A 25,916-nucleotide genomic window follows, 5' to 3' on the forward strand; every position below is an offset into this window, starting at 1 on the left:
ATTACCGGGCCGGATCCAGCTGAGTGTGGCGGATGATAAGGGTGGCAAATCTGACCATGCGCGAGTACATACCGCCTGCAAGCTCTTTGTAGCGTGTCTACCTATCATGTGCACTCCCCTTTCGTCCCATTCATACAACAACCCCCTGGCCGAGCCATTGATACATGAGACTCAGAGGCAGTTTCCACCGTGTACTCCTTTATCGATGTGGGCCTGTTACAGCCTGTTTCAGCCCCTGCCTCCTCTGATCACTGATCATGCAAAAGACTCAATCGGCGGACCTCAGGGAATCGAGGACCCCTTCTCACCTGACTTGTGTTCACCAGAGAGTCCGAAAAGTCACAGACAGCAAACAGTCAATATGTCAGCAATCGAGAAGAGAACAAGCTCGAAAGAGGAGGCGGGGGACAACAATGTCAACCGACGACACTCCAAGGGCGAGCTCAAGTGGCGAAATAGATCATGGACCGTTGTTTTCATTGCGGTCTTTGTGAGCTACTTGATACTAGCTATCTGGGTCATTTTTCAAGTACACAAGAATGCGGACATCTATCTGGATATCGATGACGCAAAGCTACCCTCGTTTCTGAAGAATTTCCGAGTCGAGAAGAGACAGAATTCGGAGGCAGGTGGCCTCGCGGTGGAACAGCCCCCTCCTGTGGATCTGTAGGTGTGTCAGCTGTTGAGCCTATTCCAGCTGATCAGTAGGAACGTCGCGCGCATCCTCGCTGGCGCTTCCCTACTTGGCCTTTCTTGCTCACTATTACTTCTTGCGGTATGTGACCTGGCGCACGCGAGCTGAAAGTAGTTCACCATTTTCTTCCCTTTAGCGCTTGTCTGGAGCGGTCATGTCTTGATGATTGCTTCGACACTTCTTGGAGGCGGCTGTAAGTCACGCTATCATCTGGATCTCGCCTCAGCTCATCATCCAGCGGCTTTGATGCGCGGACGTCAGTGTTTCCGGCAGTAAGCAAAAGTCATGGTTACTAACAATCAGAGGTCCAAGGTGCTGCAATAGCCTTCACCGTAGCCATTCTTCTCATTCTCTCTTGTTGCCTCAAGTCTCTTCGAGACATGATGCGCCGCGCCGCAGTGATGATACGGGCTATCAGTGGCATCGGCTGGGCTAACCCAAGCGTATATGTCCTTTCTGTAGCTGGTGAGTATGCTAGGCGGAGCGAGACTCGTCCGCTATCAGAGCTTCCGTTGCTGACGACTATTCAGGTCTGCTTTTGCAAACGCTTTTAGTCGCAGTTGCCGCGGTTGCGGTCATTTGCGCTCTGATACGTTTTATCCCGTACCACACAGGCAAGTTGCGTACCAGCTGCGATCATCATAAGCATCTCCAGCTGAGATCCCAGGATGCGACGCAGCCGGAGGATGCGGCTGGGCCAAAGCGATCTTCGCTATTATCTATATTCTTTTCGCTCAGAACTGGATCGGCGGAGTAGGTTGAGCCTACAGCCTCAACCGCCGGGGACTTAGCTGACCCCATAGACCATAGCGAATATCATCACTGCGACCCTGGCCGGCGGACCATACAGTGGTAAGTGCTATTGAGCCGGCCGAACGCCACTCTTTCCCGGGAAACCTACGCAAGATCTGCGCTGATACGCGAGCTTGGTTCCAAGACCCCAAATGGAATCCTCTGGACAGATTCAAGCCTACCGTCACCGCCGCGCTATGGGCGAGCTTGACGATTTCTTTAGGATCTCTGGCGTTCAATGCAATGATCACTGACCTCATCAATCTAGCAGTCTGGATATTGGAGAATATCATCGGCGCGAGTAAGTTCCACCACTACCAGGCGCAAACCTCCAACGCGGGTGCTGAGACTCCTTTAGTACCAGGTCTGAACAGCTGTCTGGCATGCTGTGTAGGTACCCAGCGTCTTCAAGAGAGGTCAGGCGAGCTGACGCGTTTCTTACAGCTCGGATTCGTGGTTGACATGATAGCAACTCTGGCTGAGAAGTTCAACCGATGTGGGTAATTACCTTGAGATTTCGTATGAGGAAAGCTGAGATAGTTTTAGATGTTTGCATCGTAATTGGTCAGTGACCCTTGTCCTGATTCGTCCTGACGAGCTGATCAGTGCAGGAGTGAATGACTTCCAGCTCAGCTACGTGAGTGCCTCTTGTCCATTTTTTCGCTCACCTCCCCACAGTCCGAGGCTGCCAAACGCACTTACGCATTCGCCAAGAAAGGCGCAATCGTACCACAGAAACACCTTGAAAAGCTGCAGAGCATAGGTAACTGGAGCGAGAATTTCGGAGGACGGCAAGCCAAGAAGATGGGTCCTATAGCTGCAAGGCTTAACGACGACAAGCAAAACAGACTGTCCACAAATCGTCAGTTGCAGTCAGTACGGAAGTTGCGATACGAGTATCTATTATTGGTGATATCAGCGTTGGTAAGCTCATTATCCAGATTTCAAAAATGGGCTGGGAGCTCTCATCAATGATGCTCTTGTCGCGAACGGTGAGTAGCTCTTCGGATAAAGCTGAACAGGTAGCTTTAGGTTTCGGATCTTTGGCATGCGGTGTGGTGGCAGTGATAGCGACCTATTTGTACATGCAGAGTAAGTCCAGGCCATTGGCCGGTCAGTGTAGGTGGCTGACCTCTACTAGTCTTGGACGGAAACAATACTGTCAGCTTCAATCTCAGATGGTGGGAATGGTCAGTGCCCTACGTCTCACTTGATGTGCATATGCGCTAGTACTGAGGCGTCACCAGGGCATTTGTCGTGTACGCCTTTTTCATGGCGTTTGCCATTGCGAGCATACTCAGCAAAGCGATTGTCAGTGGTCTCTCACCCTCGTCGACGATGGATCTGACTCTTTCCAGGAAGCAGGCGTTTCCACGCTCTATGTCTGTATTTACGGTCCGCCCGGAGAAGTGTGAGTCTGGTATGGATGATAGATCTGATGAACAGCAACTCTTACGGTCAATCTCAAATGCCCGTCAGAGATATCCTTATGGAGAACTGCTCCGAACTTTACGACGTGAGTATACCGAAGACAGCGCTGACACCGTCAGTTGATGATGGAGCGGTACCCAAAGGTCTTCGACGGCGCTTATCGCGAAGGAGAGAAGAAGGTACCTTTGGACGAGCGAGCTCCCTTGAAGCCTGGAGACAGTTGACGGTTCGGGCAGATGAGGCAAAAGCAGTTCGCGTTAAAAAGGTGTGAATAGGTCAGATCTGAATCAGCATGTATCTCATGAACGCGCCCCTCGTAGTGAGCGAAATTCCATACCACACCTAAAGGCGGAAGATCCGCCTGTCACCAGATGCCGGCCGGTGGAGTGATACCCGATCTGACCGAAACGATCCTTCGTCACGCCTCTTGTAGTATGGAAAGGTGTCTAGCATACCTGCTCGCAATGTCCGTGTGTCGTAGCAACGGCCGGTACCCATGTTGCGTCTGCGATCATCAGCGCTATTTCTGTGACATACAAGAGCAGGTGACCAGCCTGTCAATCGATCTCGAGCCTTGACGCGCCTGCTCGTCGTTGCCCCCCTGGCTCTACCATTTTTACTCCGCGAGGAAATCAGGCCAACTTACTGAGATCAACTTGTCCGCTGCCCACAGCCTGCCCGTCATCCCCGCCACGTACGCAAACAGCTCTCCCGCACTTTCCGCCGCGCATATTTCCGCCTCGTTCAACTTGAGGATAGCCAGCGCGACGCGGAAAAGGGTGTCGTGTCCCTCGACAAAGAAGACATCCCATACTCGGAATAGCGTCTAAGGTATCAGCTACACTGGATCTTTGACTTTTCAACTTTGACGATTTCCCCCACTTTCCCCACTTTGCCACCCTCTCCGCGCTCTTCCACGGCCCGAATCCCCGGCTCAACGTTCTCTCTGACACCAAGACCAAGATCAGACCAACAAGACTCACCTCAACAGGCAGACAATCCGTAAACAAGCTCAAAAACCACCCAAAAGTGATACTAGCCAGATCCACCCCTAGCTCTTCCAGCGTACTCGCCACTCTCGGCAGGTGCACCTGGACCAGCTCGGCGAGAACCGCCTGGTCTGTCCGGGAAGCGAGGAGTGAGGGTGCGTAAAAGTCGGTAGGGAGTAGTCGATCAATCATGGCGGATAGTACCCAGAAGGCTTGTTCTTCGTCGGTGTGCGTGAGGAGGAGGGTGGCTGCGAGCATCTGGAGGTCAGCTATGTCTGACACGAGAAGTCATCACTCGACGGTCTGGGCGTGATGACTCACATTCATCCCTTGACAATAGCCGACCCTGGGGTTCCGCCATGAATACGCCACGAGCACTCTCCGTAGCTTATCCACTCCAGGCCCATCACCCCCAAAGAACATGTTTCCCGGAAAAGTCCGCGATACGTCCTTCTCAATCTCGGCGAGTACGGGCGATACATCCGTAGCGTGGACAGCGAGGATTTCTCGGTACTCGCCAGGGACTAGCGCGTCTTTGGCTCCAGAGCATTCTGGCGATCAGCGACTTTGCTCATAGGCTCGGGGTAGAAGTGAACGTACCGGCCCATACGTCCGCCCGATATGCCAAAGGTATCCCATGCCGAACCAGCCTGGCAAACACTCGCCATTCCTCCGCATCGCCCAGCCCCATCTGACTGATTCCGATCAGATCCCCACCCCAGCTCGTACCCGTCTCGCCCTTCCCCTTATTCAACTTTCGCTTCCGCTTGGCGAGCCAGGCATCCCACTCGACTTTCCGCTCGGCCTGTTGACGGTCGTGCAGTTCGGTGAGCTGGTCGAGGAGGGATGAGACCGTCGCACGGGACACGGACGGTACGGATGCCGTATGTGAGGAGATATCGGGGAGGGGCGATGTATGTGGAGAAGCGACAGAACGGAGGGACGAGGCGCCTCGGGCGGAGACAGTGAGAGTGTCTTTGGCTATGACGGGTCGAGCGGGGGAAGGGTTCAGGCTGGCGATGGTGGAAGAGCGATGACGGGGGTCTGTAGTAGGTAGACGAGAGGTCGAGCCGGTGCGGGTCGGCGTAGAACGGCCGCTAGACTCGGTGGAAGGGAGCTCGACCCGGACAGCCGAGGGTGATGGAGATGAAGTGACTGAGTCTCCGGATCGGCGAGTCTTGAGATCCGGCCGCGCATCAGCCGACTCTCTGCGTCTCCTCTCGATCCATCCTTCTCCCTCCTCCACACCTGGTATGACCCCACTCAAAGACGCTGGGGCAGGCACGCCCGCCGCGCTGGCGTCCTTGAGCATGCTCGCGTGTTGGATGTCGTCTGCAGATTCAGAATAAGGGTTACCCTCGGGTTCGGCACAGGTATAACTCACAAATGAACCCGTACCGATCGGTCAAGGGCGGTTCTGCCCCCTTGAATCGCGTCGCCGTCTGCACCCGCTTCTTCCCACCTTGGAAATACAGCCCCAGATTCTGCCTCGATAGCAAGACCGTAGGAGGTTGGTTCTCCCCAGCGATAATAGACGCCATCTCCACCGATGGCAAGGGGACCTCGTCGATACTGGTCGCGCTCATATCTGCCGTGCCGGACGAGGAGAGGGCGGTAGTAGGTGATTGTCGAGCAGATGTCCGATTGAGAAGAGAGGGACGAATGGTATCGTCCGCATAGCCTGATGTTGTTGCTGGGCGGGATTTACCGCCGCCACGGAGAGTCGCGCCCGAGACCGAAGAGAGGAGAGAACGGCCATATAGCGCCGTAGCCGCCAGAGTCTCGCCGTAGCTCTTCTCCCGCCCTGATCCGGAGGCCGAGTCCGCCTGAGCGATGGTACCGCTATCTTGGCTCATGATGGAGGCGGCGCGACTCCGTGTTTCTCGGGAAGGGCGACGCCGGGTATTGGGCGGATCACGAGCGACGATACACTGGTCTCGAGCATGAGAGACCAGCGAGTGGGCGAGGTACGCGATGAGGCTATTGGGAGCGATATGGGAAGAAGAGAGAATAGAGGAAGGGTCAGGAGTGACTATGCGCTATGGGATCAGCATTCCCACCGCTTTCCGAGGGACAGCAAGTCCAGAGGTCTTTACTTACAGTAGCCAAAAACACTGCTCGGAACGCAGGCGCACTTCCTCTATCACCTCGCCGCCACGCATGCTCATCCTCTTCTTTCCCATCGGCCTCCTCCGCCGTTCCCGCCTCCTGCCCTATTCTGACCTCCTCGCGCAACGAGGAAGATACGCTCCCCCGCCTGTCCCTCCCCGTCCCCTTCTTGATGCTCCCTGCCCCGCCCCATCCCCACAGACTCGCAGTCCAGCTGGAGCGCGCAGCATCTCTCTTCCTCCCACTAGACGCACCCTTCGGACTAGCGGATGTATCGCCGACGTCGACGGACCGAGCTGAGCGATTTGAGGGGAGGACGGCATCGGCCTGCCGAGAGTCGGAAGACCGCATGGAGCGGCTGGAGGGGAGAATCGATTCTGGCGGTCGCATATCGACAGATCGGATAGATTGAGCAGATGGAGCAGCTCCGTAAGGGGGAGGAGAGCGCCTTCGGGAGATGAAAGATGGCGCGGGGGATGGGACGCGAGGTGGGTCCGGGAGGCGACCGGGATGGGTGGCCGCAGCGGAGAAGGTGTGAATAGAGGTGAGAGAGGTGGAGATAGCTTCGTTTAGGCCATCATGCAGAGACCTCTGCTCAGTCAGCTCACGCCTGCTTATAATTCCCCAAAAGCTGTAATAGAGAAACTCACCCGCTCGGCAGCGCCGCGACTCGCACCATCTCTGCCTCGTATCGTTCGACCTCCCATTGCTATTTCTCCCCGTAATGCCTCGTTCTCCTTGCGTAGTCTCTCAATCGTGTCTTGGAGCTCCAGCACCGCTCTCGCTAGGACGCGAAGCGGGTGATCGGTCCGTCCAGTGTTGTCCGACCGAGACAGCGTGGGTCCGAGATCGTGGAGTGGTGGGGATGGAGGGAAGAGAGGCGACGGGGTCGTACTCGATGTGATGCCTGCCAGGACCTCTGGCATGGATTCCGACATATCTGACGTCGTCTTACCGGTCAGAGGGATAGGCAACGCCGACGAGATCCCATTTGCCTGGTCCACCAATACGCCGATATCCTCGTCCCCTCGCTCACCCAGTTCGATCCTCTCCCACTGGACCAAAACCTCCCGGATCTGCTCATCATCCATCAGATCATATCTCCGCCTTGCGACTTCCACCTCATCCCTTCCGAGCGATTCGAAACCATATCCCTGCCCGTCCCTCCTGGCCCCATCCTTCCGGGGCGATGTCCGAGAAGACCCCTCGCCGAGCGGAATAGCATCGGGCTCTCGCCTTCCGCGGGATGTTGATGCTCCGAAGTAGCTACTCGAGACAGCCTCCTCCGGAAGCGGGACGGCAAAGAGCGAAGGCGACCGACGCGGATTTGAGCCGTGTAGAATGGGCAGCGAATGGGGAGATAGGGGATGGTCGGATTGCTTGGAAGCGGATGGTGGAGCATCCTTGCGGCCGGCGAGAGGGGCAGCATGCTCCATCCTGGATGTAGGCCCGACTAGCGGGTTGTAGATAGTGAAGGTCGTCCGCGAGGCCAGCTCATGACGCGCACGCGTTAGGCAACCTCTGGCTGATATGAATGTCCCGGGAGATTTGAGACGCCTTTCGTGCGGATGCGACCAGCGCGTCGGGGTCAGGTGATGTGGCTAACGTAACGGTCTAAAGATATACTGAGCTACCAGTGCACGGATGCTTGACGGTCTTAGTAGATAGGAGGGGTGAGTGAGTGGTTGGTGCTGGGCCTGAATAAGCTCAAGGTTTGAGGAATGTGGAGCTATCCTCCACGTGGTGTTCGAGGGCCCTGGCACCAGCTGTGGCGGTGGCGGTGGCGAGGAGTAGTTCATCTTTGCTGCTCATCTGCGAGCCATTCTCATCGGTACTATACTGCAAGGGCAGACATGCATCCCGCTGCAAGAGCCAGGTAAGTGCATAAGGACCGCCACCACCCAGCCTCACCACACTCCGAGATTTTTGACGGATCCGCTTCCGCCCTTCGCGCGGTTATCAGCACGCTTTACAATGAGTGCATCATCCCTGCTATCAACCCGAATCAGCTCTGAGCAGGCTATAGATCTGAGTCAGGAGCAGCAGCGATCTGCCAAGAGAGGCCAAGAGGAGACCACGTCTGTGAACACAGCAAGGCCAGGTACGGCATGAGCGTTTCCATTCCTCCATCGACGTCATGATACCGTCAACTCTGTGACTCACCGGGGCGTTTTTTTAATCCGAATACCTTTATCGCTCACTTATGCTTCGTTTCATCGCTATGCGCAATGCCGAAGAGCAGACCCGCCCACCCCACATGCGGCCCGATACTGCAAAGACCCCGCTATCCCCCCGACTTCCTGCCGGCCCCACTGCTTCAAAGGACGAGAACTCAGGGGGAGCAGCCAGCTGTGTGCCGGCGGAGCTGCTGCTTCTACCGTACTGCCAAGCTCTTGATGACGGCTCCACTGCCTTTTTTTCTCTCATAGCCCCATGGACATGTCCTCCAAATGTCGCTTGTATAAAGGGCTGGAGTATCGTATCTTTCCCCTCATCCGCTGACTGTTCCTTCTACTCATATCCCCTCCTTCCCTACTCTATTGTCACCATCTCGCAACCTCACTCTCTTATCTAGCTTGACATACGGTGGGCCTCCCCACTATCCCCCCTCGCGCCCTTCTCGCCTTCCGAGTCGCATCCCTGACATTCGGCATCATCTCCATCGCCCTCTCGGCGGCGTCCATACAGCTTCTCCGCCGCGTCCCCCGTCCTGCCAATGGAGCCGACAACATCTTGATACTGGTTGCGAACGGCTTGTGAGTAAAACAGTCTTGCACTCTTTCTGCGGTGTTATGTGACGGCAAAGCTGACGGGCCTAGCGGTCTGATCACTACCCTCTACCGTATCGCGACACACCGCGTCCAAGACTCGACCCGGAAACGTCGGGTCATCCCAGTCACGACCGAGACCATCGTCATCATCATCCTGCTCGCTGGGTTCATCTACGGCGCGGTGGCTACTAGTACCGGGCGGGATGCTTGCTCGGGACTGGGCCGGAGGGAAGTGGGAGATGGGGATGACCAAGAGGGCAACGCGGCGAGGGGAAGCGGGACGGCGTGCTCTTTGACCAAGGCGTCCACTGCTTTCACCGTAAGTCATACCTTGCTCGATCGGTCCAGGCAATTCAGGCTGATCAGAACAGGCAGGAAACTTCTTCACCTTCTGCGCCTCAACCTACACTGTAGGCAAGGCTATATGGGACGAGAAGCACTAGCTGCTTCAGCTGCAGGCGCGCAGGTCGCAGGCAGCGAGGATGATGATCAGACTACTTCACACAATATAATACCCCGCCTCATTGTAGCTATATTGCTTGAGTGGCCCATGTATACATGCTCTTCCTCTGTCTCTCTCGCCGAGTGGTGCAGCCTAGCCGGGCCACACCCAAGTAGAGGGCGAGCACACGGAAGTCATCTCAAGGTCCATGGGTGCCGGTGGAGGCAGATAAATCCGTGCCTGAAGTCGAGATCCAGCAACTTTGTCCATCTTCGACCTTTGTGTACATCTCACCCTATCTCGTCGCATCTCGACTCATCAACAACAGCCTAGTCGCAGCACTCACCATGCCCGCCGAAGCTGAACCTTCCAGCTCCGACACCCCCTCCTTCCTCCTCCCCGCGGGCCCCTCCGTACCCCGCTCCCACTCCTTCCTCCCACTCCGATCCGGTCCACCTATCTACTTTCCCTTACCGGCCCCATACGATGGGTACTGCCTAACGGAGTATTTCCAGTCTGATCTATCGCCTTCCGCGCCTGTTATCAAAGGACAAGGGGAGGGCGGAGAGGACGAGGACGTGTCGATGACCGAGGAGGAGAGAGGGGCGGCCATGGCGGAGAATTACGAAGCTCGGCAGAGGATCATGGATGTGGTCGCGCCGGCCGGTAGTCGGGGCTGGGAGTATCCTAGTGAGTGTTCTCCTTCCTGTATCATTTCACGACCTGAAGATGCTGATGTGCGCAGTCATAAGACGGACAGACGAGATCAAGGCGATGAATACCGATCCGACCCTCAGACCAGCTATCCTCGGGACATTTACGCTCCGGCCCAGCGGTGCTTCCTCATCCCCCGCCCAAACCAGTTCCGATACGCCAAGAGCAACATGGAAGCTGGGCCATGTCTGGATAGCGCCTTCAGAGAGACAAAAGGGACTAGCATCCGTGAGTTCCCCCGCAACCTCCTATCTGTGTCGTCCTCCTCAAGTCGGAGTTCCGCTGACAGTACAGGTCGTCATCACATACATCCTCCACTCTTGGCTGCTCCGTCTCCCCGGTCCTGCTCCTCGCGTAACGGCTACCACCTCTACAGATGATACAGCCGCTACAAAGCTCCTCGCACGTCTCGGCTTCCGGCCAGATCCAGACGCAGATAAAGGCGGTGATGGGCGCAAGGGGGCGGCGTCGTATATATGGGAGCGATGACCTCGAGCACTCATGCACAGCGTCGCTTAGAAAGAGAGATGATAATCTGAAGTGATCAGCTGAGCTCACGCAGGCGATACTCTTTATGCTCTAACTCACCCCGACACCAATATAGCCATGGATGAGACATCATGATTTTGTGTCGCCACCAACTGCTGATCAGCTCGCTAGCCTCCATCTAGAGCTCAAGGAGTGACTCACTCACCCTCCTTCCTTCTCTGAGAGCCTCGTTCACTCACCCCTTTTTCTTCCCGACTTCGACTGCTCTACGTCCTCTTCTTCTTCTTCTTTTTCTTCTTCCGCCGTCCCGTCTCTTCTCCCCCACCTCCGGAAACAGCTGCGCCCGCTCCGTTCACCTCGGCAAAGTGCGGCACAGCCTCCACCATATCCGCCAACTCCTCTCCTACATCATCCACCCGTTCGCGCTTCCCCAGTTGCACCGTCTGCTCCTCCGCCTCTGCTTCCGGCTCCGTATCCGGCGATACCTCCCTCTTCCCCCTCTCCCTGTCCTCAGCAGGTGACCCGCCCTTCAGGCTGCGCGGGGTGACAACTTGGGCGGGGGCGGATTCTTTGTCCGAGTGTCTCGACGGAGATGCCTGATCCTCCTGGATAGGCTCGAAGGGTGTGCTGAGTGGGTCGGGACTGCTATCGGGTGGATCGGGCGTGGTTGACAATACGCGCGACCGGGATGGACCAGCGACGGGGACGCTATCGTCCGCCGAGGTGTAGTAGGGCGACGCCGATACTGGCTGACTGAGAGGAGGGGATGGTAGACCGACCCCTCCTCCCTGTCTTTCCCCTCCCTGACCGCCCGGCCCGCCCGAATCCGCCGTATCCAGCCGTGACGCGCCCAGACTGCGCCCCGCCCCCAATGTCTGCGCTGCATTCACCACCGCCCCCGTCAGACCCGCCATGAGCGTCGTACATACCGCCTCCGTTCCATCCTGCCTGACCCTCAACTCCCCAATCGCCAGCCCGTGCTGCGCTACCCCGACCTGCGCCTGACTGACCCTGGTGTTGGTCTCGAGATGCCAGACCTGCAGGTCCTTGATCGCCTTCCCTTGCTGCGTGATGAGGCCGAGAGCGGTAGTGAGGCTAGTCTCTAGCGTACGGATCCGAGCGACGAGCTGCTGCCGACTCTGGGTTGGAGGCGCCGGTACCGAGACCGGTCGTGCCGGAGCTGGAGCTGGAGCAGGAGCTGGCGGGGGTGCTGGAGCAGCAGCTGAAGCTGCAATGGGCGCCGGTGAAGCTGCAGGTGCTGAGGGTGGAGGTATTGGTGGATCCAGTACTGATACTGGCGGTGTGGCGGCTGACGTTGGCTCTGGACGCGATACCGGTACCGGTGACCGCTGAGGCTGAGGCGGAGGGAATGGAGGTGATGGTGGTGGGACGACCGGCTGAGCGAGGACAGCTGGCGAGGGTAACTTGGGTACGACCGGCAGTGAGGGATCCATCGTCGATACGTGCAGTGTAGGAGGGAATATGGAGGGAGCGGAAGATAAGGACGATGCGGCGGGGGAAGGAACCGGCTTGGGAGCGAGCGGACGCGCTTTGGGCTTCCGAGAGGGAATTTCGACGATGAGCTCGATAGCTCTGCCATAGCTCGACCGGCCTGACCTAGGCTTGTCTGACATGCTGTCTGAGCCGTGCTAGGTCGAGGTTACTGAGGTATAGGAGAGGTAAGGGGGAGAGGTAGAAAGACAATAACAAAGCCCAAGCTGACCGAAGGAAAGAAACGGTCGGTGCAGAAAGGACGCACGGATATCGGATCTCAATGTGGCGCAGAGGAAGCTACTTGTATAGGTGGGAGGCGATATGACCTGGTCTGCTTCCCATCGCCTCTTAGAAGGGCTGCAAGTTGTGTAAATATCTTTCATAGTGTGCCGCCCCCCAGGTAGTCTAGGCATCCCGCTCCCACTTGTCCCAGTCCCCCGACTCCAGCCAATCCGTCATGACCATCTGTGTCCGCTGACGTTCACGCCATCTTTTGCCCGCTTCACCGCATCTCTCCGCTCCGTAGCCCATCACCCCATCCTCTGCGTATTTCTTCACTAACCTCGCGTCCATCTTGACCAATATACGAAGGCCCTCGCTACCTTGCGCCTCCTTTCGTAACCGCGAGAATTGCGCGTCCGAGAGGGCAGTGGGGTCGCCGGAGGTGTATCGAGTGATGAGGAGGACAAGCTCAGCCGGAAGGTCGAGGATGCCGAAATGAGGGAGGCTGCGGGCCAAGGGCTTGACTGCCTCGAGTGACGGCGGTGTAGGGGTGGCGTTGAGGATGATCCGGGCGTTGGGGAGACACCGTGACGCCGCGCGCTTGACCCGATTCCGCCAGCTCGCCATTCCGCTTGTATATGGCCGCCATGCGCTCCACCTACACCTGGATCCGCGCGTCCACGACGGGATCCTCTCCATACAAAGCTGTGGGATGGAGAACGAGCGGAGGATTCGAATGATGGCCCATCTGCAGCAGCGTAAAGCATCCACGCTCTACCGCGTCAATGATCCGCCGAATGTCGTCCAGCGTGAACGTGTTGTGTCCGAGATGGAGGGACTGGAGTGAACGCGATCGCTTACTACAGAGGTAGCCTCCGATGGCGGCGCCGGCCTCGGTCCCGATCTCGCAGCCAGCGAGGTTGAGGCTGTGAAGATTAGGGGCGGAAAGGGTGTCGAAGAGGAGGATGACCGAAGCTGAAAGTAGGCGAGGGTTGCCGCTGAGGGAGAGGCACCGCAAGTGAATGGAATTGATTGAGCAGATAGAAGGGGTGAGATCGGCTCGAAGCTGATGCGCTTCAGTAACATTCTGGCTTGGGGTGACGGATGCTCACCTCGATTCTGTTGCTACCCATCCAGAGGTACTGTAGCTGGATCTTCTCGGCAGCAGCGAGTGCCGCCTGTAGTCCCTCGTCCCCTAGATCACAAAATGCAAGCGTCAGGACCGCCCAGAGTCGGACGGCACTATCCGCTGACTCCGATACGGACGAAAGACCCTTCAACAGGGCAATGAGGCCCTTGTCCCCCAGAGCGGTGCAGCCTGAGATGTCGAGGTCGCTGTGCATGCTGGTTATCTGAGCGAGGATCTTTTGGGCTGAAAAGTCAGTGCTGTACTCAGATGGATGGATCGGAGCCTCACCACCGTCCACGCCTCTTAGCTCTGTGTCGATCACCCGCAGTGGCGACCCGTCGGCGCTGCTTCTACTGCAATTTATGTCCCCGCGAAGCCGGACCTGGGGTAGCTCGCTCACGATAGACACTTATACCATAGGCATGTGCTGAGTCTTGAAGTAGAGGAGGAGGAGTAAAGGGCAGATGAATGATGACAGTAACAAACGGCGACGGGGAAAGGGAGAACCGTCAAAAGGGTCGCACGGACTTCCGAGCTCAGTGTGGCGGAAGGCAACGCTATGTGTGGGTCGAGATGCGCTGATATCTGCGCTGTATCGCCTCTCTGGGAGCTACATCTGCTATGATGATCGAGGGCGTGATCAGCAGGAAACACCCTTAGCGATAGGGGAGGTGATCTTCAGGCCCCAGAGCCGCTCGAAAACGAGGTGGCAATGGCGGCAAATCCAGGATCATACTGCGAGACGAGTACTGTTGTGTCTTCCTCGGATAGCCTGACGAGAGAGTCCAATAGCTATACATCTGTCACGTATCGTAATCCCAGGTCACCCAGAACTAAAGGCCCGATGTCTCCCTCCGCCCGTCATGCCGCAATCTAGACATCCCGCTCCCACCTGTCCCAGCTACCCGACTTGAGCCATTCCGCCTTGGCCTGTTGGATTCTGCGCGTCTGGCGCATCTCGTCGAGCCCATCGTTGAAGCTTTCCCTCATAAAGCGACCCTGCTCGTCCTTCTTCCTCTTCGCTGCCGCCTCGATGGCCCTCGCAAGTCCCTCAGAATCCTCTGCCTCCTTGCGCAGCCGAAGGAATTGCGCGTCCGATAGGGCGGTGGGGTCGCCGGAGGTGTGCCGAGTGACGTGGACGACGAGCTCTGGGGGGAGGTCGAGGATCCTAAAGAAAGGTTGATGATGGTTGACAGACGAAGACCCGATTGTCTTGAGGGTTGAGGATGTGGGGATAGGGATAGCGTTGAGTATGATCCGAGCGTAGGGAAGACATCGTGACGCCGCGCGCTTGACCCGGTCCGCGAGCGCCTCGTTGCGCTCGTACAGGGCCGTCATACGCTTCACTTCCTTCTTGATCCTCTCATCCTCCATAGGATCCTCTCCATGGAACGCAGTGGGGTGGAGGCCAATGTCTCCCTCTGCGGAGGAGTTGGAGTCCCCACCACCCAGCAGAGTGAAGCAACCCTGCTCGACCCTTTCGACGATCCGCCGGATATCGTCCAGCTTGAACTTGTTGTGCGAAAGGTCGAGGGATTTGAGGGGACGGGACCTCTTGCCGCAGAGATAGTCGCCGATAGCCGTGATGGCCTCAGTCCCAAATTGGCACCCGCGAAGGCTGAGGTTACGAGATGGGGGGCGGAGAGGGTATCGAACAGGTTGATGACCGAAGCGGAAAGGAGGAGGGTATTGTCGTTGAGAGTGAGGCTCCGGAGGTGTGAGGCATTGATCGAGTGGATGAAAGCGGCGGGATCGGCTCGGAGCTGGTGTATGTCAGCGCGAGTCTCGCTCACTGGTCACTGATGAAGCGCTGGCCTCAAATTTATTACGACTCATCCATAGCTCCTGCATCTTCGCCTTCCCCGCAAAGTCAAGTACCGCTTGAAGCCCTGCGTCCCCCAAGTCACACTGTGTGAGCACCATGGTCATCCAGGATCGGACAGCGCCATTTGCGGGGCCAGGCTGAGCTGAGAGACCCTTCAGCAGAGCGATGAGCCCCTGGTCGCCGAGGGCAGGGCAGCGTGAGATGTCGAGTTGGGTGTGCCTTTGGGTGACCTGAGCGAGGATAAACCGGGCTGAGGCATCAGTACTCTGCCAAAACACATATGGCTGCGACTCACCAGCGTTCAATCCACTTAGGTCATTCCGGAAGATCTCCAGCATACTAGGGTCCACCACGTAGTGCCCCCTAGAACACCTGATAGTGCCCCAATGTTGCGTCCGAGGGGAGAGTGTGGGCAGGGCGGTCTTGATTGATGATGTGGGGTGTGTCGGGTTTATGTGGTGTAGAGGCGAATGAGAAGAAGAAGGGGTACGATACTGCGGCTCTGGGGGCCCAACAACCCTTCGTGGCGGGTCAGATCTCGTGACCGCACATGCGACTCGGTGGCGAACGCGTCATAAGCCGCGAGGGCCGAGTCCGCCTATCCATGTTTCACCTCAGCTGCATTAGCTATGTGGCACTCTCGGATGGTAGTCTGAGCTAGCCAGTTGTGGTGAGACCGAGCCATGGTCGCCTGCTATCACTACGTGAGATCCCCGATGTGGGATATCGATACTAAATCCGCACTAGCCGTTCCCATATCATCTTGCCTTCGACTCTTGCGACTGCTTCGTGACATTGGCGGCATGACATCATCTACTTCTGTAAGAGTCAGTATATGAGCTACAGCCCTCATAGTGCCTTTCACTTGCAGTACTTCAGATTGAACTCATGAGGGGTCTTCGAAGGCAAACGGACGGCCGAGGAATGAGGAGTTCGAGTTGACGTAACAAGTACAGGGATGCCATCAGACCGGTAACCTATGAATTTACTAGTATCCTACGCGTATCTACCTGTAGTGCCAGTAAATCGTTCCATGCGATCCTCCTGTCAGTATGAACCCTGCCACCCACTGTCCCTGAACGTATCTCGCGTGTCTGGCTCGACAAGAAAGTGGATTTGCCACCCGGTGGCGACACCGGCAGTACCCCTATGCGCATTTACTCCGGCTAGACTGCACGCTCCCCGCCTCAGTACCTCTATGTCTACACCTAGTATGTTTGTCCACAATGGAACCAGCGTAGATTGGTGCACTGGATCACCACAAGCATACATCTGGTAGAAGCAGGAACAATACCAATTCTACACGTTACACTCCCACTTTTCGCAGTCTACAGCCTTAAGCCAATCCGCCTTGAGCCTGTCATGAATGTGTGCCAAGTCCTCCGCTCTCATGGGCAGCCTCCAGTCCTCCTCCGTCAGCCTCGGCCTTGGCCTTAGGCCGCGATTGAGCTCATGGAACGCCATCGTCTCCTTCAGCACCGTGGCTCCCTGCTTTATAGCTCGAGCGAGACCCTCCCTCCCCTCGGCCTCCTGCTGTAGCCTGAGGAATTGCGCATCCGACAGAGCTGTGGGGTCACCCGAGGTGTGTCGAGTGATGTGGACGACGAGCTCGAATGGGAGGTCGAGAAGCCTAAAGCAGGGCGACGTGGTGTCCGACGGGGTGCTGGGATGGAGGGAAGTGTCTGGAGTGGCGTTGAGGAGGATGCGAGCGTAGGGGAGACAGCGCGCCGCAGCCTGCTTGACCCGATCGGCGAGATCCTTGTTCCGCCGGTACAGAGTGTGCAACCTCGCCAGCTCTTGCTTCACCTTCTCGTCCTCGCCAGCATCCTTTCCTGTAGACGCCGTAGGATACAGGAATAATCAATCCTCCTGTAGAGCGCCGAGCCCGGACAGGAGAGTGAAACACCCGCGCTCCACCGCGTCGACGATGCCCCGGATTTCCTCCAGGCCGAACCGATTTCGGGAGAGGACGAGGCGTCGGAGGGTCCGGGACCGCGTGCTACAGAGGTACTTTCCGATGGCCTCAACGACCTCCGGTCCGAGGTCGCAGTCGCTCAGATTGAGGGTTGCGAGAGTGGAGGACGAAAGGGAGTCGAAAAGCGTGACCACGGATTTGGAAAGAAGACCCCTGTTGCCCGCAAGGGAAAGACTGCTGAGGTTGCAGGAGTTGATCATGCGGGGTAAGAGGTGGGGATCGGCTCGCAGCTGTAAAGTGTCAGTAGTGGTACCAAGACAGATAGAACAAAGGGAAAAGCTTGCCTCGAATTTGTTTCCTTCCATCGACAAACTCTGCAGCTTCGATCGCTCGGCATACGCGAGTAACGCCGCTAGTCCCATGTCTCCGAGCTCGCAGATCCGGAAGCTCATCATTTCCCACTTATTTACGAGCCCCCTTGATCCCCCGGGAGATACGGATAGTCTGCCGAGGACAGCCGCGAGGCCGTCGTTCCCGAGAGTGGTGAACCGCGACACGTCAAGTTTGCTATGCGCGTTGCTGATGTGCGCCAGTATGTAGTGGGCTGAGCCGTCAGCTGTATCTCTTGACTGAGAAGAAGATGAACTGACCGGGATCTATCTCCTCTTCAAGGGGCATCCGTAGTCGGAGGAAGGATCGGTCGGACCTCCGCTTGCACGAGATTATCCCGGACATGGGACTCAGTACTACCGGAGCGTCTGTCATTGCCTCGGATGAGCAGTAGAAGCCTGATATGTGTGTATGCGAGTGAGGATACGATGACAGTGTAGGATGAGCACAACAGCCAGCCATGTTTTTGATCCCATGACCACGCGAATGGGTGGCGAGTTCGTCATGTCGGGCGGCAAGTGCCGCACATCCGTATCACCCGTCGACCCCCAAGGCACCAATATCAGACTCTCGGAAAGGACCACAGCCTGGCTACTCTTGCTCTCCAGGCAGGTGCGCTGCTTTTGGGGCAGCAAATCGCTGAGACAGTGTCCGGAGATCAGCGCAGATCAACGAGGAATGAGGAGTTTGCCATGCCGTAAGTGCTCTTCGCTGCATGTGGGCCGAGAGCACAGCCGAGAGCCGAGGGCGAGGGGGCCTCGCTGAAGAGTTGCTACGGCAGCGACTGTACACACATCAATCATGTTTATCGGTATAGCTAGTCTTCTACTAAGCGGCCTTGGTATTCGTCTCCCACTTCTCCCAATCACCCTTCTTGAGCCAGACCTCCTTCTCCGTAAGCGCTTCCTCCTCATCATCCACGTTCCAAGCATGCCTGGACCGCTCGCTTTTCCCCTTCCGCCCCTCCGCAGTCCTCATCCTCGCCTGTAGACCTTCTTCACCCCTAGCATCCGCGCACAAGCGGGTGAATTGCACGTGCGAGAGAGCGGCCGCGTCGCCCGAGGTGTGCCGAATGACGAGTGAGACGAGCTCTGGCGGGAGCTGGAAGAGGGGAAAGTGAGGTTGAGATCGGCGAGGGGAGGTACGACGAGGGAGATCGGGGGATGGGAGAGCATTGAGGATGACCTGGGCGATGGGGAGGCATCGACACGCCGCGCGCTGCACTCGACGACCGAGATTCCTATTCCTGTTCAGCACCTCCTTGAGCCGCTGATCTTCCGCCTCGGCCGCTAGCATCTCCGCGCTCTTTGGGGCACTGTCGAACATTCCATGTGTGTACTGCCGGGTGATATCCGGGTGGTGGGTATAGTGTAACGCCTCCAAGCTGAAGTTTCCCCGCTTGATAGCGGCGATGAGGTGCCGGAGGTTATCGAGTGTGAGGTCACTGAAGTTGACCTTGAGGAACCGGAGAGGGCGGGAGCGTCGACTACCGAGGTACTGGGCGATAGCTGACCAAGCTGCGGGATCGAGCTTGCAACTGCTCAAATCTAGCGCATCTAGATGCGGGGCGTGAAAACTGTCGAAGAAACGGAGGATGGAGGGTGGATGGAGATGTTCGCAATCCGAGAGGACGAGCTGGGTGAGAGCAGAGGTGTTGAGGAGTCGGACGAGGCTATGAACGTTGTCCTTGAGCTGCTTGATCAGCTTTGGAGGCGAAAGGAAGCAAGACTGTTGACTTTTCCAGGGACCGGGAGGCAAGATATGTTTCCGACAGCAGAGTGGGGATGCATTGGACTCGAACAGCCCTCCTTATGTAGTGCTGACAGCGGTCCTAACTATGAGTCTCCTACTAAGTATCCTACTAGGTATCCTACGGGTCGCCTACGAGTCGCCTACGTCTGCGAGGTCCGACCAGTCTCCTACTGATCTATCGAGTCTGCGACCTGTAGCAGACGAGTATCCGACTCGTCGCCTACTACTTGGTGGGTCTCCGACTCGTCTCTGACGTCTCCGACCCGTCTTCACATCGCTACGCGTATCCTACGCGTATCCGACTTGTAACAAGAGTGTATTCGCCACCCGGTGGCAAACCCCAGAATCTCATATTCTCAACAAAGACTACTTACCTGTATGGGGCTCCTGCCGAGACGGAGCTTCCTCACTCCCGTGTCCTCCTGGACATACTTGATGATTTCCTTTAGTGCAGTGTCTGTCACCTCACAGCCTCCCAGATTCATCACTTCCCATCCCTTGTCGCCCTGGTCCGATCTCCCCTCATGCGATTCGCAGAGAGGCAGCCCACGCAAGAAGGCTGCCATGCCCTCATCGCCCAGGAGGTTGCCCGTCATGTTCAGCTTGTACACGTCCCCTTTGGATTTGGCGACCTTGATGGCGTCGAGTGCTTTTTCGGCTACAAAGTTAGCTACCTTTCAATTCCCATTTATTCAAACTCTGGTATGACGCTTCACTCACCTCCGATCACTCCTGTATAAGCTCTCCAGCCCGGCGAGAATAGGTGCGGGTCAGGCTCGATGTGCATACCGTAACCGCACCTCATTATAATGGGTAGTGAGGGTATGGTGGTGATGTATCTGGCAGGGAGAAGTGACGAGCGGCAGTAAAGATCCTAGAGGACAATGTACGAAAGAGAGAAGACTGTTGGTGCTTAATAGCACGATCAGGTGGCTGTGCCCATCCAACAGCGCTAGTAAGAAAGAGTGAGACATTGCACCGAGTCAACAAGTCGTCGTGCCACTTTGAATTAGTAGCGCCCAATACCCTGTCAGGCACGCAACAGTACTGTTGCAATGCGAGTATGCATCTGGAGAGCTACGAGGCTCGCTACATATGGCTTGACCGCTGGACAACTTTCCTATGTTCTCAGCTTGGATCATACGACTTCCCCCGTGCGGTCCACCGTCACCTTCGCAGGAGCCCATCTTACTCCTCAAGCCTTGATCCCGCTTCTCAGCTCCAGTGTTGACTGCATCTGAGTCAAGCCGCCCGGGCTGTGAGTGCCCGAGGTTGATATGCTCAGATGTACTTGAGCCGGTCATCCAGTTACACGGCTTCGGTGGGATGGGTATGGAGAAGCTTGAGATGGCGAACGGTTAATAGATCCCAGCCGGAGATGATCTCGTGGTGAGATGCATCTGAGGCATCAGCCAGGCAATCAGAGCGAGGACTGCAGCGATACTTAAGTATCGTTGAGAAGTAGACTCACTAGGGTTTCTGAGCCCGACGGCTATCTCCCTCTCACACGACCGCCAAGATATCCTCCAGCATCATATCCACCTCCCTCCGTTTCCTCCTCTCCCTATTCCTCTGCTTCATCTTCCCCTCTCCATCGCCCGCCGATACACCGTCCCCTGTCCGACCCACTGCCGACCCTTTCAGGAGATACATCACCTCCCTCCTCTCTTCCCTCCATCCAACCCTATGGCGCACCGCCAGCGTAAACACCGCATGGGCGTTCCCAGGCTGACAGTCTATCCCCTCCCACTCCCCTCCGTCTCCATCTGACAGGACAAGATCGGCCAGGGTAGGTTCTTCCCCCGCTAGTATACCCCACGTATCTACCCACCCCTCATCCTGCTTTTTGACTCTCACTTCCCCTCCTGCCCCTCTGACAGCGCCGAGTCCCGCTTTGGCTGCTGCTGCAGAAGTAGCGAGTACGTCCCGCCGAGTCTGTACGACCTCTTCCCATCCCGCAGGTAGTGCGAACTGGGCAGAAATGAGCCGATGGGCCTTGACAAATTGGGGCAAGAGCAGGGCGGCGCGGCCGGTGATGGATGAGGAAAGTCGAGGATGGGCGGATATGCCGGAGAGGAGGTTCGAGAGGTGCGTGGAGAGTGGAGGGTGGATGTGAGTGTATGGGAGCAGGGCGGTGACGGAGTTGATGTACTGTGAAGTCAGCTCTGCTCACTGTTAAAAGGATCGAGTTAAAGCCAAGAGCAGGAGTCCAAGCTAGACTCACCGAGGACGGGATAATGTCCCGCTTTGGCATGGGCAGCGGCATCTCCAGGTCATCTGGATGTACACAGACCGAGCAGCTGAATTGATCGATCTGAGGATCAGCTCAGCATCCCGGCAAGATAAGTAGAGTGGCCCACCAGCCATGATGGGCACTTCTCGCTCTTCTCCTCTTCCCGCACCCATATCACCCAGAACCCCTCTGGTAGATCCCATCGCCGGCTCTCTGACACTTCTGCCTTGTCCCCCGTACAGCTTGGATCTCTCGCACCGCCTACTGGACCCCCGTCCTCCACATGCCCCTTCAGGAGAGTCTCCACCAGCTTGCCCCAAACCGCGCTCTCCGCCCTCTCCAGACCGGACACGATCAGGCACTGCGGCAGCCTCCGCTCCGCATCCTCCCCATCCACCGGTCCTGGACTGTCCACCAAGACTTCCTGTCCATCTTGAGCCTGATCTGACTGCGCCCGCAGCGAGACCAGCGCCGGGCCGAACCCATACTCGTCCTTTGGCGTCAAGGATGGGTTCAGCAGCGGCAGACTGTTCTTGGGGGTGATACCCGGAGTCACGCCTGGTGTGGTGGTACGACTTCCGATATACGATCTGGGCCGACGAGGGGAGGGTAGGGCAGAGGCGTATCTCGATGAAGGGGTCGATATGGTATTGCTCCGCCCGGCGCGGGTGGACGTGGATACGGCTCGAGCATGCCGATGCGGGGCGAATGATGAGCCGAGAAAGAGGGAGGATGGGAGCTCAGAGGGATGAGAGTGTCGGTCGAGGTGGAGATGGTGTGTCTCGAGCCCAAAGACGGAGCGTGACAGCTATACCGTCAATAGTGCCTTGGCTGCGCCTATATGTCGGTACGGGTGACTTACGCCCTCTACACAGTTCACGACCTTGCTCAAGCCCGCGCTAGTGCTGCCAGTCTCGCTGGGGAGGACATCGACGATTACTCCACCTCGCTCTGGCCCTACGATTTGCGCGAGCAGCAAGGTCGAGAAGAGTGAAGGGTCAATCCCCCATTCTTGTCCCCCGCTGGCGAGCTCCGCTTGTAAGTGCCCCAGAAGAGCAGGGATGTAGGTCGGACTGCCAGGGTGAGGTAGCATAATGAATTCGCCGATGATGAGTATGTAGCTGGGCCAGCTATGACTCCGAGGTATAGATCAACATGGAAGATGTGACGAGTAGAGCTGATTAGTAAATTCAATAACAATTACTTCAATTGCTATCACGATTTCCAGCTTGATTAGCAAATTCCCTCCCGGCGGCCTCCTCTCCCCTCGCACCTGCTTCATCCCACATTGTGCAGTAGTACTACCCGGCTTGGAGCACAACAGCATGATGTATAGTACTGTGCATTGTCCGAAAGCTCCATGTACAGCCGTACAAGTCTATCAGCTACCCTAACCGCTCTATACACGTCCAGTCCAGTCCAGCTGTCCCTTCCCCGATCATCCTTTATTGAGCTCCCTCGGCCGCGTCCGCTCAATATCGTCGACGAACGACTCGTACGCCCACTCTACCGCCTCTGCTGCCCAGTAGAAGTCGCAGTGCTGGGACGTCAGCACTCCCCCATCCCGGCTCCAAGCTCCTAGACATCTCTCCTGCGATCTCATCCTTCACTTCTCATGAGCTACTCACCTCGCTCAAGTCCAGCTTGGTCACCTTCACAACCTCCACCCCCCTTTCCTTCTTCTCCAGCCTCTCCAACAGCGGCTCGGTAAGAACCAGATAGTCCCTCCCGCCATAATATATCGATAGGGGCGGGAACCGCTCGTCGAACCACCGATCAAGCGTATCGTCCAGCGTACACTTGCGATCGGCGAATCCGCCCTTTCCGCACCACCAAAAGATGGACGCCGAGGAGACGGGGGTAGGGGTGAATCGGAACATTTTGGTTTTGCGCCGGGCGAGCCAGTTTGTGTCGGTCCAGGAGAAGAGGAAGGCGAACATTGTGTAGCCGAGCATGGCCTGGGGGTCAGGTGTGTTATGTGAACAGCGTAAGAGATTGAAGGGCGAGGCGAGAGGGAATGCTAGGCGGCACTCACGAAGAGCTTCGCAGGCGCATAATCATAACTCCACCGCATGAGCGGAATAAAGTCCAATACCCCAAACAGCCTCTTCCACGTACTCCATTCCAAACGGTTCAACGCCGTAAATGGGAAGCCGGTGGTGAGCGGGCCAGCATACACCGCCGGGGCGAGCGCGATAAAGACGGAGAGCTTCTTGCCGAGATTGGGACACATGCCGAGGGAGAGGGAGATGAAGGCGAGACCGTTGCCTTGGGAGTGGCCGATGAAGGCGATCTGGGGGTCAGCGATGCTCACGCGAGGAAGGTGTTCTGGCGAGAGGAGGGATCTGTAACGGCATGATGGAAGTAGATATGGTAGCCAGAGCTCCAGCGGGATGGTAGAAGGAAGGGAAGTGGAATGAGGTTGACTAACCTTGTCGTACCCGGTCTCTCGGCAAACATGCTCGACCAACGCGGGCAGATCATACATCGCGAGCTCGCGGATAGTCCAGTCTAGCAAGTCAGCTCCGTCCACTTTCCACGTCAATGTCTCGTAATCTGTCTCGTTCAGTACCCTCAGAGTAGATACCCGTCTCAAAATGGTGTCCCTCCTCGCGATCCGGCCGCCAGGAAATCCCGGCCGCCAGAGCCCATCATCCGCCGAGGACGCCTTCCTTCCCCATCCTCAACCGCAGTTCCCATTGCGCCTTCTCGTCTCTTCCGTCCTGGCCCCATCTCCTAATGCCCAAAGCCTAGAGACTCGGTCATACCAAAACCTAGACTCACCCCAGAATCTCGGGTCATTCCGCTTAAAGCTTCGGTGCCCCATATCGAACACCCCTCGATTATTCCCGAGATAAACGCTATACCCTCCTTGCCTCGCGAGCCAGAACGCCAAACTGCGCTCTTCGGACGTAACAAAAGAGCCGGAGGACTGGAAGAGGCCGTGTAGGATCAAAACGGGGAATCCGGGTTTACCGGAGGGAGAGGGTTTGTGGGTTGGGTCGATGACCTTGTGCATTCTGCTTATCAGCGAGGGAACTCTGCCTGAGAGCGCTGGTACAAGTCCCACTTGCCAGACTAGACAGAAAGGTGAAGCGGAGACTCACTTGAGATAGTACCCATCCTCCGTCTCCACGACCTGCTCCTCAATCTCCATCCCCACCTGCCTCGCATAATCCCTCGGATCCTTGCTGACCTTCTTCCCCTCTTTCCGCCAATACCGATCATCATCCCATGGGAACGTCCGCCCCTTGGTCGGCCATATCCACTGCGGCAACTTTTGCTTGATCTCAATCGTCAACGCCCATCCTACCACCCCCGCCAGGAATACCGTCGAGAGCAGGACCGAGACCGTCTGCGAAAAGAGCAGGCCGAGTTTCGCTCGAAGCGAGAGTGGAGCGAAGGGGAGAGGAGAGTAGGTCGAGAGTGAGGGTGGAGGGAAGGTGGGTCGAGTAGACTGTTGGGAGGGGGTAGAGGCGCGGTCGATTATGCGCCGAAGGATACTACCGTTTGAGCCAGCCGAGGAGGGTCGGGAGGTCGCTCGACCGAGAAAGGTCGGCTGCGAAGGGACAGGAGATCGAGGGGAGAGGAAGGATGGACCCGCGCGCTTGGGTGAAGGCGAGAGTAGGGGCGTGGATTCCGGACGGGACGAATGGGCGGGAATGAGCGGGTCAAACTCGCTCATATCCCCTCTTGACCCGCTCATATCCCCTCCAGTACCGCCGTTTGGGTATCCCCTCATCGCCCGAGCCTGCCCCGAGGCCGTATGCGCATTTGGCATATTCATCGCTGCGCGCGTTGGCGCGTCAAGCAGCGTTGACGGGGGAGACCGGACGAGATGCGGACTCGGCGAGTGCTTTCCCCGATACTTGGCCGGAATGAGCGATGGGTCGTCAAAGAGCGGCGCGCCCGATTTGGGCTTGAGCAGCGGCGAGTGATGGTCCACAGGCAATGGCTCAGGACTAGGAGAGAGTAGAGTAGTCGCTAAGGATAAGGTGGAAGAGAGAGTGGACATGGTGAGCCGAGGTCGGAGGATTTTGGCGGGACCAAAAGGGGTAACGATAGCGACGGCGCTAGTCGAGGCGACGAGGGCTACTACAAGGTCGATCTGGGAGCTGTTTTGCCCATATAACAGTAGCGAGGGATGACTGAATAGGAGGCGGTGATGGGCGTCTGCCTGATCAGCTTTGAATGAAGCTTGAAACCAAGCAAGAGTCGCACGTTTGATCTCTCCGCTGATGCCGTTTTCCCGATAAGATATCGCCCGATATCAATGCCGTGAGGAATGCGGAGGAGCCACTTGGGTGGTGCAGAGACGGCGGCAGAGTGATCGCTGCGGTCTCTACTGGTATCCCCTCAGGAGAGAGGAGTAGATGGATGAAAGGATGATCAGTACAGGTCCATGATCTCATCGGTGTGAGAAGACTCGTCACATTCCTCAAACATGGTTCAAGGGGTCTCACTTAACAACAAGGCACCTCCGTCAAGATCGGATAGTGGCACAATATCAACCAAGAGCATCAAT

At 57.0% G+C, this 25,916-nt stretch overlaps 12 protein-coding genes across 12 annotated transcripts; 2 read left to right on the top strand and 10 right to left on the bottom strand.

The window, feature by feature from the left end:
• Positions 1–361: 361 nt before the first annotated feature.
• Positions 362–3,141, top strand: MKK02DRAFT_29195 (uncharacterized protein; the record flags this gene model as incomplete). Its single annotated transcript, XM_053087742.1, has 18 exons — positions 362–666; positions 709–775; positions 809–950; positions 998–1,159; positions 1,362–1,447; positions 1,498–1,546; positions 1,620–1,787; positions 1,956–1,982; positions 2,033–2,050; positions 2,098–2,123; positions 2,165–2,348; positions 2,428–2,478; positions 2,513–2,578; positions 2,665–2,676; positions 2,724–2,797; positions 2,845–2,897; positions 2,933–3,002; positions 3,037–3,141. The coding sequence occupies 18 exons, from the start codon at positions 362–364 to the stop codon at positions 3,139–3,141; spliced, it is 1,665 nt and encodes a 554-aa protein (XP_052943123.1).
• Positions 3,142–3,335: 194 nt separating this feature from the next.
• Positions 3,336–7,451, bottom strand: MKK02DRAFT_18512 (rab-GTPase-TBC domain-containing protein; the record flags this gene model as incomplete). Its single annotated transcript, XM_053085962.1, has 9 exons — positions 3,336–3,422; positions 3,564–3,743; positions 3,901–4,164; positions 4,228–4,457; positions 4,507–5,238; positions 5,291–5,945; positions 6,007–6,253; positions 6,362–6,609; positions 6,666–7,451. 9 exons carry the CDS (start codon positions 7,449–7,451, stop codon positions 3,336–3,338), a joined length of 3,429 nt encoding a protein of 1,142 aa, XP_052943124.1.
• A 754-nt stretch (positions 7,452–8,205) lies between these two features.
• Positions 8,206–9,114, bottom strand: MKK02DRAFT_29197 (uncharacterized protein; the record flags this gene model as incomplete). Its single annotated transcript, XM_053087743.1, is given in 3 exon segments — positions 8,206–8,484; positions 8,601–8,852; positions 8,872–9,114. 3 exon segments carry the CDS (start codon positions 9,112–9,114, stop codon positions 8,206–8,208), a joined length of 774 nt encoding a protein of 257 aa, XP_052943125.1.
• A 461-nt stretch (positions 9,115–9,575) lies between these two features.
• MKK02DRAFT_29198 (uncharacterized protein) lies at positions 9,576–10,431 on the top strand (the record flags this gene model as incomplete). Its single annotated transcript, XM_053087744.1, has 3 exons — positions 9,576–9,918; positions 9,974–10,170; positions 10,237–10,431. The coding sequence occupies 3 exons, from the start codon at positions 9,576–9,578 to the stop codon at positions 10,429–10,431; spliced, it is 735 nt and encodes a 244-aa protein (XP_052943126.1).
• Positions 10,432–10,697: 266 nt separating this feature from the next.
• On the bottom strand, positions 10,698–12,065 carry MKK02DRAFT_29199 (uncharacterized protein; the record flags this gene model as incomplete). The annotated part of the gene is made up of 1 exon (XM_053087745.1): positions 10,698–12,065. One exon carries the CDS (start codon positions 12,063–12,065, stop codon positions 10,698–10,700), a length of 1,368 nt encoding a protein of 455 aa, XP_052943127.1.
• A 265-nt stretch (positions 12,066–12,330) lies between these two features.
• MKK02DRAFT_39332 (uncharacterized protein) lies at positions 12,331–12,774 on the bottom strand (the record flags this gene model as incomplete). The annotated part of the gene is made up of 1 exon (XM_053090539.1): positions 12,331–12,774. The coding sequence occupies one exon, from the start codon at positions 12,772–12,774 to the stop codon at positions 12,331–12,333; it is 444 nt and encodes a 147-aa protein (XP_052943128.1).
• A 31-nt stretch (positions 12,775–12,805) lies between these two features.
• Positions 12,806–13,490, bottom strand: MKK02DRAFT_39333 (uncharacterized protein; the record flags this gene model as incomplete). The annotated part of the gene is made up of 2 exons (XM_053090540.1): positions 12,806–13,213; positions 13,260–13,490. The coding sequence occupies 2 exons, from the start codon at positions 13,488–13,490 to the stop codon at positions 12,806–12,808; spliced, it is 639 nt and encodes a 212-aa protein (XP_052943129.1).
• A 659-nt stretch (positions 13,491–14,149) lies between these two features.
• On the bottom strand, positions 14,150–15,439 carry MKK02DRAFT_39334 (uncharacterized protein; the record flags this gene model as incomplete). The annotated part of the gene is made up of 3 exons (XM_053090541.1): positions 14,150–15,039; positions 15,070–15,351; positions 15,397–15,439. The coding sequence occupies 3 exons, from the start codon at positions 15,437–15,439 to the stop codon at positions 14,150–14,152; spliced, it is 1,215 nt and encodes a 404-aa protein (XP_052943130.1).
• A 961-nt stretch (positions 15,440–16,400) lies between these two features.
• On the bottom strand, positions 16,401–17,751 carry MKK02DRAFT_39335 (uncharacterized protein; the record flags this gene model as incomplete). Its single annotated transcript, XM_053090542.1, has 4 exons — positions 16,401–16,928; positions 17,019–17,250; positions 17,416–17,620; positions 17,667–17,751. The coding sequence occupies 4 exons, from the start codon at positions 17,749–17,751 to the stop codon at positions 16,401–16,403; spliced, it is 1,050 nt and encodes a 349-aa protein (XP_052943131.1).
• Positions 17,752–18,234: 483 nt separating this feature from the next.
• Positions 18,235–19,945, bottom strand: MKK02DRAFT_39336 (uncharacterized protein; the record flags this gene model as incomplete). The annotated part of the gene is made up of 3 exons (XM_053090543.1): positions 18,235–19,098; positions 19,533–19,816; positions 19,879–19,945. The coding sequence occupies 3 exons, from the start codon at positions 19,943–19,945 to the stop codon at positions 18,235–18,237; spliced, it is 1,215 nt and encodes a 404-aa protein (XP_052943132.1).
• A 716-nt stretch (positions 19,946–20,661) lies between these two features.
• On the bottom strand, positions 20,662–22,484 carry MKK02DRAFT_39337 (uncharacterized protein; the record flags this gene model as incomplete). Its single annotated transcript, XM_053090544.1, has 4 exons — positions 20,662–21,309; positions 21,383–21,472; positions 21,519–22,199; positions 22,254–22,484. 4 exons carry the CDS (start codon positions 22,482–22,484, stop codon positions 20,662–20,664), a joined length of 1,650 nt encoding a protein of 549 aa, XP_052943133.1.
• Positions 22,485–22,829: 345 nt separating this feature from the next.
• Positions 22,830–25,406, bottom strand: MKK02DRAFT_18451 (Alpha/Beta hydrolase protein; the record flags this gene model as incomplete). Its single annotated transcript, XM_053085951.1, has 7 exons — positions 22,830–22,931; positions 23,020–23,349; positions 23,427–23,684; positions 23,823–23,902; positions 24,176–24,411; positions 24,499–24,931; positions 24,992–25,406. The coding sequence occupies 7 exons, from the start codon at positions 25,404–25,406 to the stop codon at positions 22,830–22,832; spliced, it is 1,854 nt and encodes a 617-aa protein (XP_052943134.1).
• Between the last annotated feature and the right edge of the window lie 510 nt (positions 25,407–25,916).

This window comes from Dioszegia hungarica (genome assembly GCF_025882075.1).
Source record: "Dioszegia hungarica strain PDD-24b-2 chromosome Unknown MKK02contig_19, whole genome shotgun sequence".
NCBI classification, from domain to species: Eukaryota; Fungi; Basidiomycota; class Tremellomycetes; order Tremellales; family Bulleribasidiaceae; genus Dioszegia; species Dioszegia hungarica.